General features: G+C 43.5%; 1 protein-coding gene across 1 annotated transcript in view; it reads left to right on the top strand.

The window, feature by feature from the left end:
* Window positions 1-13454, top strand: part of RYR3 (ryanodine receptor 3) — a 535021-nt gene that overhangs the window by 446822 nt on the left and 74745 nt on the right. The window contains 3 exon segments of the mRNA XM_058738297.1: window positions 487-725; window positions 2363-2444; window positions 10267-10397. Coding sequence (XP_058594280.1) covers window positions 487-725; window positions 2363-2444; window positions 10267-10397 — 452 coding nt within the window.

Below are 13454 nucleotides of genomic sequence, written 5' to 3' on the forward strand. Positions count from 1 at the left end.
AGCTAATAGAAACGTAAGCTTAAGCTGAGTTATTTCTTTGTTCTGAGAGGTCCTGCATCATGGGAGAGCCAATATTTCTTTCCTTAAAGAAGTTACTCATCCCATAGTGAACTGTAAGAAAAACTCACCTCTCCTTCCTTACAATTAGAAATTTACAGAGGAATATAGCCTGCTGGGACATTCTATTAATAGCAAGTGACCAAAATCGGTTTCTTTCTAAACTCTCCTCCACATCTTCCTGAAGAGTCGAGTGCCAACTCCCTCCAACAGACAACACTGTCCAGTTGCTAGCCCCCTTTGGGATTGTGTGACCCAGCTTGCTTCCTGGATGCTAACTGCTCTCTCCTCTTCCCCTGACTCCATGTCAGTCAGGTGACTAGGGTGTCAAATGTCTGCCCAGGTTAAACTACAAGTCACCCGTTTCAAGAAGGGGGTCGGCCAGAGGTTAGGATTGTGCTTTTGGTTTTGAACATCGTTTGCTTACAGGACTGTCATGAAGTCAGGCTCAGAGCTGGTGAAGGCTGGGTTACGAGCTTTCTTTGAAAATGCGGCGGAAGACTTAGAGAAGACTTCGGAAAATCTGAAGCTCGGGAAGTTTACGCATTCCAGAACACAGATTAAAGGCGTGTCTCAGAATATTAACTATACCACGGTGGCTCTGCTCCCCATCCTGACGTCCATCTTTGAGCATGTTGCTCAGCATCAGTTCGGGGTGGATTTACTCTGTAAGTCAGATTGCCATCTATTGTGGATTTATATGCACATGGCTCCAGATAAAAAGGGTGTGTGACTCATTTGCTTGAATTAACCTTAAAAGCGGAATCGAGGGGCGCCAGGATGGCTCAGTCGGTTAAGCGTTCAGCTCTTGATTTCAGTGCATGTCATGATCTCACAGTTTGTGGGTTTGAGCCCTGCATTGGACTCTGCTCTGCTTGGGTGTCTCTCCTCTCTCTGCCTCTCCCCACTTGCACACATGCTTGTTCACTCTCTTTCTGTATCTCTCAAAATAAATAATCTTCAAAAAAAAAAAAAAAAAGAAAGAAAGTGGAATAGAGATAATTATTCCATACTTTCTCCTTCTTAGGTTTAAAAATGGAGTAATAGGTACTTAAAGGGGCAGAAATCCCCCAATTTGAGTATACAATATTTCATCTTTTTCCACTGTTATTGAGGACCAGAATTTTCCACCCACTAGCTTAGCTGTCAGCCATTGTGTTCCCACTTAATTTGAAAAGGTTATCTGAGTAATCCAGTAGGGGATATAGGTTTGCTCCCAGGGTTTTTCAGATACCAAATTTCCTGTTAAGAAGCCCTAATTTATTCATTGGATACCAGGAGCAAAGGAAAGCTGCTAACATTTCATTATCTGAGCCTTCAGAAGAGACCATAGTCGGTTGGTTTTATTTCAGTTTGCATTTAGTACCACATATAGCCCCTTAGTGCAAATACTCTGCCACCGAGCTTCAGTTTCACACTTTAAATGTTGGCGCATGATTTAATTCAATTTAAACAGTTGTCCATAGCCAAGGCTATGGCTTCTATATCCCTGAACAACTAAAAATCAGTTATTTCCATGGAGGAGGGCAAAGGAATAGGGGAACATCCAAACTCATTATTTCACATCATGGAAACAATGCATTTACTTGTTGAAAATTTTAAATTAAATTAGTTCTCATTGTGTTCATTTAATCCCTGCCTTATTATGAGTTCCAGGCGTTAAAGGAGCATGTAGCCTATAGATTAAATTCTGTGGATTCCTAAGTGGAACATACCCTTCCCTCAGGAAACCTGGTGAAATCGTGATGTGATTGAACCGTTTTGTGAAAAATGTCCGTCAGAGAACTTACGCAGGTGGACATGAGAAACGTTGCTCTGTCTCTAAAGAGGTCAGGATGTTCTGCCTACCTTCCTAGGAAATTGACAAAAGGCTCATTCAAACTTCAGACTTCTTGCATTCTTCCTTTCCAAGAAAGGAAATATTGTTATGTGTAAAATTTAACCATAGTGTCTCCCTCTTTTGGGGAAAAAAAAAAACCCTTGTGGATCTCCTTGGTCCAATGATTTCTTTCCCTGGAAGCAGTGTGATTCATATCAAAAGTCCCCAAAGGAAGTGGGATGGCTCATTGGAGGGTGTTCTCCCTGTCAGTGGGTTCTCTCTCTGTTCAGTAGCTACCATTTGGTAGAATGGGCTCTATCATGTGTTGGGGGGGGCGAGGGCCGGGGGTGGGGGGCACACGTGCATGTGCTTTAGCTCTTGGGTGATGCCAGCACATTCTTTCTGTCGGTGGACCCTTTCCATGTGGTGGAGGTGAAGAGCTGGGACTGAAGCCTAGAAGTGACTGCTCGTGTTCGTTCTTTTCAGTAGGTGATGTGCAGATTTCATGCTACCACATACTCTGCAGCCTCTACTCCCTTGGGACCGGAAAGAACATCTACGTTGAAAGGTAATTAGCGAACAGAAGAGGCTGACACATTTCAGGGCTTAGAAAAATGTTACTTACGGGCTTGAAACCCTTAACAGCATCTTTTTAATACGGCAAAGTCAAAATGCTCACTGAAACAGGATGGAGATTTTGAGCCCAGGCCATTCAGTGTTTATGGCTGTATTAAGAAACATGGGAAGGCTTTTGAGATTTATGACCTCTGTGAAGATTTGTTAAAAAAGAGAACCACAGGCCAAAATTGGTATTAATTGGGCCAAGCCAAAGCACCAAAAAGGGCTTACTGCCTAACCTAATTGCAATTTCAACGTCCCACAGAAATATATATCTTAACTTGTAAGTCAGGAGTTTCTTTTTTTCTTTTTTTTTCATTTTTGATTATTCAGTTTATTCATCTATAAATGAGAAAGATCCTTACAGTTTTGCTTTTAAATAACAGAATACATGGAGTGTCCTTAGACCGCCTATGGTCAGGTAGGGTCTGCCCTCTACTATGGAGGCCAGGAGGTAAGGTATGTGTCCACACCCTCTTGGCAATTTGTTATGACTGACAAACCTCAATTTGTTCTACTTAGGTAGTTAGGGTTATCCACCCGAGTTCGAGACGCATATGCTGTTTTCAGTCCTCTGGCTCTGAAATACTCTGCCACAGCTCATCAGTAGCGTGCATTGTTTATGCCTTTACTGTCTTCACCCCTGCGTACAGTTTTCTTAGGCAGCTCAGCATTCCAGGGTGTACCAAGAGAGGGGTTTAAACCTCTCTTGCCACCCTTTTGTAAGTCAGGAATTTCTGATAGGTGCCAATGAGGTAATCAGTCACAGGGGCCCTCTCCATACCCTAAAGGAAGATGAGGTAAACTGTGTGGTAAGACCCCTTCTCTTCCCCTTAAGGGAAAGTTTCTAGCCTGGAACAGTCTTTTTTTTTTTTTGCTTCTAACTTTGTTGTCCCATCCTTCTTCCTTCCTATAAAAACTCTCCATTTTGTACCATCTCCTCCAAGCACCCCCCAGCACTTGCTAGCTAGGATGTTGCTAGCTAGGATGATTCACTTAAGCCAAGGAGATCTTCAGATTTACTCAGTTGAATTCTGTTTGTTTTTGGTTTTGGGTTTTTTTTTTGTAACAGATAGCTAGTCAGTGTATGTGACTGGAGACGCAATAGTGTATAGCCAAGCTAAATCATGTGCTAGTGACCAAAAAACATTGAAGAAATGTCTCTTTCTTCATACTCACAGCTTGCAAATAGCTTCCAGAGTTCCTGTGGTTAAAGCTTGCAGAAAAGCTCAAGGGACAGGAGGCTGTTACTTTCGTGTTGAATGAGTTTCTCTGTGATACAACCGTGGACCTTTACTGTTCACGGCTGCCAGATTAGCTATACTTTTAAACAAGGGCACATTTTGGTAGCAGAAATGCTATTCAGAAATCTTGAACAAGCTGATCTGCAGAGATGCTGGGGTTCCAGCTTTGCTTGCCCAAATATGCCCAGAGCAGCGGAGGCCTTTGGTGACCCCCTGGTTTTTAGCATTAAATGCTCCGTGTTGTGTTGTTCCGTTTCAATCCACGGAGATTAGAAGCATCAACACAGTATTAACCAAATTCTCGACTTAGTCTTATCCTTACAAGACTTTTTTCCTTTCGAACATGCTCTGTCACATCATGCACTAGTGACCAAAAAAAAATGTTGAAGAAATGTCTATCTTCATAATCACAGCTTTCTTTTTTTTTTTAATTTTTTTTTAATGTTTATTCATTCTTGAGAGAGCATGAGTTGGGGGGGGTGGAACAGAGAGAGAGAGAGAGAGGAAGACACAGAATCCGAAGCAGGCTCCGAGGTTTCAGCACAGAGCCCAACGTGGGGCTTAAACCCACAAACCGTGAGATCATGACCTGAGCTGTATTTGGACGCTCAACCGACCGAGCCACCCAGGTGCCCTAAGAATCACAGCTTTCAAATAGAGTCCAGAGTTCAAGAAATTAATTGAAGAACTAACAACCACTTATTTTCATTATGATTTTCATCCCCAGTTACGTAGCTTTCCTTATGGATTTAGAGAAGACATGCATAGTTTTGTTAGTTAGGAATAGGACCTGGGAAGACAAAAGTTTTAACTATATTTTATATCTCATTAACAAGAGAATAAAAAAATACACTTAATACTGAATTTCACCTTAAGGAAGGTATCCTTAATTCTTTCTTGTGTTGAGGATTTGTAAATATTTTCTCAATACTTTTTCTTACTCTCTCCAATGATATGTGTGTGCATACATACATCTGTCTGCATTCATGTTTCTTGGTACACCTTTTTGAAAAGCTTATGCATTATTCTCTTGCAAAAAGTCAACTCTGAAATGTCAGGCCAGAAAAAGGCTGCTTTTCATGATGTTTTATACTTGATCTGTTACAGTCTTACTGCATATCTGCTGGCTCCAGCATTGTGAATATCGGTGCCGGACTTTTATACTCCATGTTAGTAGAAGCCATTTCTAGAGGAAGACCCTAGATGAAAGTGGACCCCCTTCCTCTCAGTTAGCAGAGCAGCTGAGGAATTGAACATTTAAAATCCTAGAGTTGTGATGCCATCACTACGAATGACTGTTATTTACTTTCTTATATTGTGAAAGTAAGACATACTTGTTAAAAAAAATCGAACAGTACTGAGTATATGAAGGTAAAAGTCTACTGTTTTTCTTACCCCAGACCACCTCCCCTAATACACACGTACACGCACAGGTCACAGGTAAAATTTTTAGTGCATCCTGTAGACATAGGACTTTTGTGTAGTCATTTAATGTATAACACCTACTATGTACAGTAGCAGACTTGGGTCAGCAGCTACAGAACAGGTTACTTCTCACTCTTCCACTCTACTTCCCCGCCAGTGGCTTTTCCAGGCCTGGAGCCCAGGTCACAGGAATGGCAAGTGGCATGTACACACTTCTTTCCTACTCTGCCCTGCATCACTCTGCAGTATGAACCTGGCCCAACACACCCAGCAGGTGTCCCAGGGCTTGCTCAACCCCTTAATCCTAATTGTTTCAAGCACAAGTTCATATTCTGGACTCCTCAGAATCCCCATATTTACTTCCAGAGACTTCTATACTCTGTTGTTAGTCCAGAAAGTATGTTTCAGTTTCAGTGTCCTCACCTGATTTGGTCCCTACTTTGTGACTTGACGTTAATCACACATTTTCTTTTTTTTTTTTTTTTTTTTTTTTTTTCAACATTTTTTATTTATTTTGGGGACAGAGAGAGACAGAGTATGAACGGGGGAGAGGCAGAGAGAGAGGGAGACACAGAATCGGAAGCAGGCTCCAGGCTCCGAGCCATCAGCCCAGAGCCTGACGCGGGGCTCGAACTCACGGACCGCGAGATCGTGACCTGGCTGAAGTCGGACGCTTAACCGACTGCGCCACCCAGGCGCCCCTCACACATTTTCTAATCTCAGCGTGGATTCAGATTTCTTCCCATTTCTCTGCCACCTTTTGCTGAAGTTTCCTTGGCTAATGAACGTGGCAGGGTTGCAAGGGAACCATTAAAATATTTGGTTTCCAGCTATAGCTTGAGTGTACATTGTGGATGGAAGATTCTAGGCACCTCAGTGATAGTTTGACTGTAAAGAGGAAAAAGGCATTGAAACACAATAGAGACCTTTCTTTTCGAATAGTTTCTAATTGAGACAATATGAGGTCACTGACAAGCTGTCTTCAACAAATTTTCAGCAAAGGGCCAAGGCTCTTCTGCTTTTAACTGTGGAGAATATTTGCCTTCTTTGATGTGGAGATATTTTGACTAATCACAGAACATTGGAGGGGGGTTGGTCAAGAAAGGAAACTTGGAAATCAATTTAAGCATCACATCTCCATTTTATTTCAAATGAAAACTGTGTTTTTTCCCTTCACACTTGAGAGAGATTTTTTCCTTCCTGCCCTTCCCCATTTGACCAGTTGGTTCTGACCAAACACTGAACACCTTCCCTAAACCTCTGAGGAGACTAGTATTGCTGTTCTAGAACTGTGGCCTGCCTCCATGTTCTGTCCCTCTGCTACATATCATTTCCTCTCCTTAGCACCCTTGGGAACATACACGAAGGAACTTTCGAAACTGTAAAGCTCCAGATATGTGCAAGGCATAATTCTTATTACCGTGATAACTGTGGCTCTGCCTGGATCCCTAACAATAGACATTTGAGAGGCAAGATCTGGACCCATGGAAAATAAAATCAAGAGATTGACGAGGAGAGCCTGCAACTTAACAAATTAGAAAGTAACGAACATTGAAATACAAATTGCGCTCTGTTTAATCTGACACCATTGACCAAGTTCTATATGAAAAATACTGTACTGGGCAGTAAGAACTGAAGGGGAAAGGGAAAGTAGGTTCCATATCCAGTGAACAAATTCTTCAAGTAGACCCTTTGGTTGCTCTGTAGATGCTTCCATAGCTCTTGCTCTGCTTGGTCCATACCCACCCTTCCCCCTGGGTCGGGGGGGGGGGGCACTAATGACTAGAGAAGCATTATAACAGCAGGACTTTGCTCAGTCCCTCTAGGAGTCTGGGGGCCAAGGTCATTCACTCTGTTATTTCAAAGCCTGCAGCATTAATTGGCCAACTTCTGGGCTTTACGTTTACAGAACTTTTAACAGCTGACCCAGGAGACCTGGTGTTTATCCTCCCTGTTAGCTGAATGGCTAATTAGCATCATTGTGTGCCCTAGACTAGAAAATGCCCTGTTGTGAGCCTTGTTGAGGCTCAGGCTTGTCAGTAATTAATATCAGAGAACACAGGGAATGCATGTCCCCGAGGCAGCACAACACTGGAAAACTGTCTTTTGCCCCAAGGGTTCCTTTGCCAACAGGCTAACTTTCTAGAAATCTATTTTTGTGAGATCAGGACTTTTTTGATGAGAGAAAGAGAAAAGAGAAGAATGATGGGTCAAGTTATCACCAGGGCAGCTGAGGACCAGCTGTTTTCCGAGGTTCATCTTGCTGGGCCAAGTAGACTTTGTGCTCAGATTCGACTTTACCCCTTGTCATCCTGATGCTCGCCCAGATTTTCTTTCATCACCGCTCTCCCTGTGGTGTTTCTTTCACCTTCATGGTTTGTCACCTTATTTCCTCCTCCTCCTCCTCCTCGAAAGGCAAGACTGAGGAAATCGAGTATTTCTCCTCAGTGGCCACTGTGGTTGGTAGAAACAGTGAGGCTTTTAATTGAAAAGAACGGCCACCACTTGCATATCCTCATAGTTGATATACCCAGGCCCTCGCTCCCCTCAGTTATCACTCAGGGTGCTGGTCATTGAAGCCTGAAGGTAAAATGATGCCCTTCTTCTTGGGCCTGTCCACCATCTTGAGCTCAGCAAAGAAGAGAAATAATGGGGGAAGAAGTGGTAGTGAGAGGGAGTGCAGGCTGAGGGAAGAGGACTGGCCTGAGGCTTGCTCAGAAGTGAAGCGAAGCGCCCCACAGAGAAGCCCAGTTCTCACTCCCTCCCCTTCCAGCAGGGTTGTGGCCTCCCACTGGAGCCTGGCAGCTCCAGACACAGGACACAGAGGACCTGTTCTGTCTGAGGGCTGCTGTTCTGTCTCCAGAGCGGCCCTGGATGGGGGCATTTCACAGTCGGACCTCCAGCAAAAGGATAAGTCTGTGCCATCACCTAAAGTGATTGCCTGACTGAGGACATTCTTGCTTGCTTGCTTGCGGGAGGCTGACTTTAAAGTTACCTGCTCAAACACTTCGGAGCTAATAAGCAAGCTGTCAGGTAATCCCCTAAAAGCTGAGCCTAAGAAGAAGGTAGAAGACAAGGATTAAAACCACATATATTGTCTTTTAAGTTAATCAAAGGATGACTTTTTTCCCTAAGTTTGGTAACTTGATGGAAGTTGGAGGGTGGGTTCCAAGACTGCTTTCTCCCCTTCACTCACCCACCCTCCCCCTCCTCTCTCTCTTCCCTTCTCCCTCCAGTCCAACAGGTTCCCCATTGCATCTAGGCAGTTCTTGGCCCCTCAGGCTTGCCCCTTGCAGACTCTGACTGTACCCCAGATAGCCATGACAAGTTATTTTTTTTATGAACAATTAAGATCACATTTTTAATCCAATAATCCAATTCAAGTGAGTCTCTTTCTCTGCTTTAATTAGTTGGTCCTAATTCTAATAATCAGACCATAAATATATGTTATTTTATCACATTGCTTTAGGTTCTAAGGAGAAGGACTTTCACTATCTGGAAGACAAAGGTTAAGGTTCAAACTATGTGGCTTACTCCTCAGTGAGCAATGGTTTCCCTAACCATCCCCCACCCCATAGTAAATGCTTGTTGTACTCATCCGGAGAGCCTACACTTTTGACATTCTGGCTTCTTGGTGCTGTTGGAATTGTTGGCTGTTATCACAGTCAAGGGCAATTAACATGGTCTTCGATTCTGGTTTTGTTGGGGAGCTGAAGGGAACCCTGCGCTGAATGCCTTTCTGTTTCCACAGAACTGCAATAGTGCGGGGTTAGCATTTGCCCCTGACTCCAAGTGCACCCTCTCTAGCTGACAGTTTTCCCCCATGATGGTTCTAGAACCTCCCCCAAGATACAGATGGATAACTTCAGCTCCCAGGGATTCTGCTAGTGGGCTTCATACACACAGCATCAGCGCTCACTTTGATCAGATGCAAAGAAAGGCAAACAAGATACGTTGGAGCACTGTAAGCCCCATCCAATCCTTAATTAAAGACCTATTGTCTGCATCTCCCACTAATTATCTGTGTCATGGTCTAACAAAGGACTCATAGTATTACTTTGTTTGAAGAAATATTTCAAATTTTCTCCTTATTTGGGAACTGACATCACATGTGTAACTCACATAACAGGTTTGTAGTCTGACTGTCATCCAATGCCAGTAATTGACAGAAGATACTGACGACTAAAAAACAGATGGTCCTGGTCTCTCATTCATTAGAAAGCAACAGGTGTCTGTGCCCATACAGGACCCTTCAAGACAGCACTGTAACTGTATTGTCTCACTAGCAGGACCTGCAAGGCTAGCCAGGACAACTCCAAGACTAAGCCCAGGCCTGGGAAAGGGAAGCACTATCTCAGTACCAGACCTGCTTTGACCAGCCAGTGGCTAGTTCTCATCACTTAGGCTTGCAGACTTGGTTAGCAGGCAGGCAAGGGCAAGTTCTTTCAGCTGGAGAACTAGAAATCTGAACAAGGAATCCTAAGCATTTTTTGTTTGGGTGCTTGTTTCACAGAAAGACTTGAGACCCAGAGCTTTATACATGGTGGACCCTCACATATTTGTATAGAGTATTTGTGAGAAGGAACAGGTATTAGAGGTCTCTCCTCTAAATCAAGCAAAGAGCTTTAGGATCTGACGTTTCTCTTGCAAGGCAGGTTTTTCTTTTGTGTCTTATTGTTGCTTTTGCCCCATTGTCTACTGTTTCTTCTGCTGGACACTGGCTCCATCCAAAGCAGGGAATAGACACAGAGAACTTACACAGATGATTTCAAAACATTCTGAGTACAAAGAGAGGATCAAATTCAGCTTGGATGCCTGCAAAACTTGGTCTCAGAAATGCTGGGAGAGAAGAACAAAGCTACATAGTGTGTTATTGTATTGTCTCAGCCACTTAAGAACCAGTTTCCAGGTGGTGAGACCATGCCACTGATCAGTGTCCAGAGAAAGATGGGGAGGGAAAAGTGTATGTAATCTTGCTGACCCCAGGACCCAAGGATGTCCAGTAGAGTAATCTATGAGACATCTTGGGAAAGGGGCCTGGCCCACAGTGCATGGGGCCAGCATATGGTGTTACCACTTCTAAATGGACTTCTTTCTTTCCAGGCAACGTCCTGCCCTTGGAGAATGTCTGGCCTCACTGGCAGCTGCCATACCAGTGGCATTTTTGGAGCCCACTCTTAACCGCTACAATCCACTCTCAGTCTTCAACACCAAAACCCCCAGAGAGAGGTCTAGTAAGTATCTTCCCTCAGGGGTCATCAATCCATATGTTGAGAGGAGAGCATCCAAGAAGGAAGGCCACCCAGGCAGGGAACAGCAGCCTTGTAGAACTTTGGGTTTATGTGGTCTGAGAGGAGAGGGGAGGTCAAAGACATGCGTCATGTCTCCATCTTACTAGAAAAATGGGCTTGGGCAAGTACGTATAACAAAGTACGCTGGACTTTGGCTTCCTCTTCCATACAATGTGGTTGGATTTTAAATCCCTTCCATCCTAAAACCTTAGGCTTTCTAGTCTACCCTGGGTCTCAAGTGCCCTTCTTCACCTGGGGATATGACCGCTTTATTACGGTTCCTCTCCAGATCCTCATCAGAAGAAGCATATGTGCACTAGTAACCTAATTATACTTTCCAAGTCCAGGGAGAGGCTGTGTTTATAAAGAGGATGACCCCATGCTATCTATCATCATAGAAAATCATAGAAAAACACCAGGGGGGATTGAGATTGTACAAGAAAGAGAAGTTAACGGGAATACTGACACACTAAGTTCTAGAACAGCAGTAGGCAAACTATGGCTATGGGCCTAATCTGGCCCTGCTGCCTATTGTTGTAAATAGTATTTTAATGGGACATGCTCACACCTCATTTACATACTGTCTGTGGCCACTTTAGCACCATGTGGGGGAGAGGAAAATAATTTTTTCTCTATTCTTTTTTTTTTTTAAAAAGAGAGAGAGACAGAACACGAGAGGGGGTGGGCAGAGTGAAAGGGAAACGCAGGTTCTGAGCTGTCAGCACAAAGCCGCATGTGGTGGTCAAACTCATGAGCAGTGAGATCATGACCTGAGCCCAAGTTGCATGCTCAACCGACCCAGCCACCCAGGTGCCCCTCTATTCTTTATTAAAAAAAATTTTTTAATGTTTATTTGTGAACAAGACAGCATGAGTGGTGGAGGGGCAGAGAGAGAGGGACACACAGAATCTGAAGCAGGCTCCAGGCACTGAGCTGTCAGCACAGAGCCTGACGCAGGGCTTGAACCCACAAACTGTGAGATCACAACCTGAGTCCAAGTCGAATGCTCAAGCAACTAAGCCACCCAGGCACCCCATTTTCACTCTACTGTTAATTGTTCTTGGCTGAGGCCCCCACCCATAAAACAGAGATTAACAGGAGAAAAAAAATTAATTATATATATACGAGTACTTACAGGAGCCCCACAAAGACATGAGACTCCAAATGCAGCCAAACAATTGAGAATTATAGACACCCCATTCAGAGCTAAGGAAAGGGATAGGGCTCTGGGAGTTCAAAAGGAGGAAGGCAATTCATAGAAAGGGAAAAAGTAGAAACATTTGGTAAACGTGTGCCCTGCCCTGTAGTTGAGTCTCTCAGATGAAAAGGTGATCTCTGGTAAATAGCTCACTTCCTGGTACACTCCCCCATTCTAATGTAAATTTCCTTTATAAAATTTAGATTTCTCTTACACAAGGATAACTTCTCTATTTTCAGAGCTTCTTCCTGTGTTTGTAGATTCTTAAAAAAAATCAGCCCAAACAATCCTTAGGCCAAAGAGGCATATTTTTGAGTGGCACATTCTGCTTCAGTTCAACCATAGGCGCAGAGTTAACTCACAGTGGAAAAAACTGTCTGGCTTGCAGATATTTACTATCCGGTCCTTTACAGAAAAAGTTCCCCACCCCCCACCCCCCATATTCTAAAACACCCTGAAACTGGAATCCAAGGCAGGTTATACACCTGCTGCTGGGGAGTTAGGAGCGAGAGTCCTCATATATGGATGAACTGTGATCCTACTAGAAGTCAGTGGAATAGAACAAAGGAACTTCAAACAAGGGAGCTTGAATGAAACTTGGACTCCAACTAGAAAGAACTATGATAATTTGATGTAACATGAAGCAAAAATTACCACACCTATGGTCCTAATCAATATTGCTGAAGAAAAAAACATAGCCATTTCAGACCAGAGCCTATCCTATTAAGAACCAATATTTTCTTAAAATATTGATTTACAGTATCAGTAGATGACTAGACTGTGTAGCAATTCATCATAGTCAAGCCCCCTTTTCAAACTGATATGAGATCCTGAGGAAGAGAGTTTGGAGAGTAAGCATTCATGTTACACTCCTTTGTCACTCTCTTCTCTGCATGTAAGAATACAGAGTACTAAGCCACAGTGGCTTTATTCCCACTTGTTCTTGATACTTCAGATAAAAGAAGCACATCGTCCCCAGAAATGACGACCAGGCCAGTTTAGACAAGGCCACTTAATAAAGTTCTGGTCCAAAAAATAAAAATAAAAAAATAAAAAAATAAAGTTCTGGTCCTGAGCTAGAATACAGGGGAGAGGAGTGTTCCCAGATTGAGTCAAGAGAAAACCTTGCCCAGATGCTTCAGCTTGCCAAAGTCTCATGTGAAATCTCTAATTTCCCAACCCTCTCAGCCTCACCTTACCCTTTTTCCCCTTTCTAAGACTAGCAGAAATAGATCTCTAACCTTGTTTTTCTCCACCCTCTCCTGATACCAAATGAGTCACATCTTGCAGCTAACATGGGAGCTGAACCACTAAGCAGGCTCTGGTAATGTTGAGAAAGAGCTGTGACCTCTGTAGGCAGGTGCCAGGTAAAGTGTTCCTCCCCGGCTCCAAAGGGATATGGGCCCACTCATGAGAGTGCTAGGTGTTTGATCTGCCCCAACTGTGATTCAGGAAATCCTGTGTCTCTGTTTGACCAGGGTGTAGAGCTGTGCCTCGGGAAATAGGCCTACTCCGCTCTTCAGCTCATAGACGTACAGTAGAGGGTAAAATCAGAACTTGACAAAGATGGGGGAAACCCTGAATGGGCTCTGGTAAGCAAGGGAATGACTCTGTCCTGTTGTTCTTCTCAAGGGCGATTAGAAACCTGTTCCTTCTTATTTGATATACTTGACCTTTATTTAGTAAGACATATCCATAAATAAAAAATAAATATAAATCATTGCATACTCCACAGGGAGAAAAAGAGAGAAGGGTGTGATTAGAGATGACACAATTTTCCATCCATCAGTGACACACTGTGG

Source organism: Neofelis nebulosa, chromosome 7 (assembly GCF_028018385.1).
Source record: "Neofelis nebulosa isolate mNeoNeb1 chromosome 7, mNeoNeb1.pri, whole genome shotgun sequence".
In the NCBI taxonomy this organism is placed as follows: Eukaryota; Metazoa; Chordata; class Mammalia; order Carnivora; family Felidae; genus Neofelis; species Neofelis nebulosa.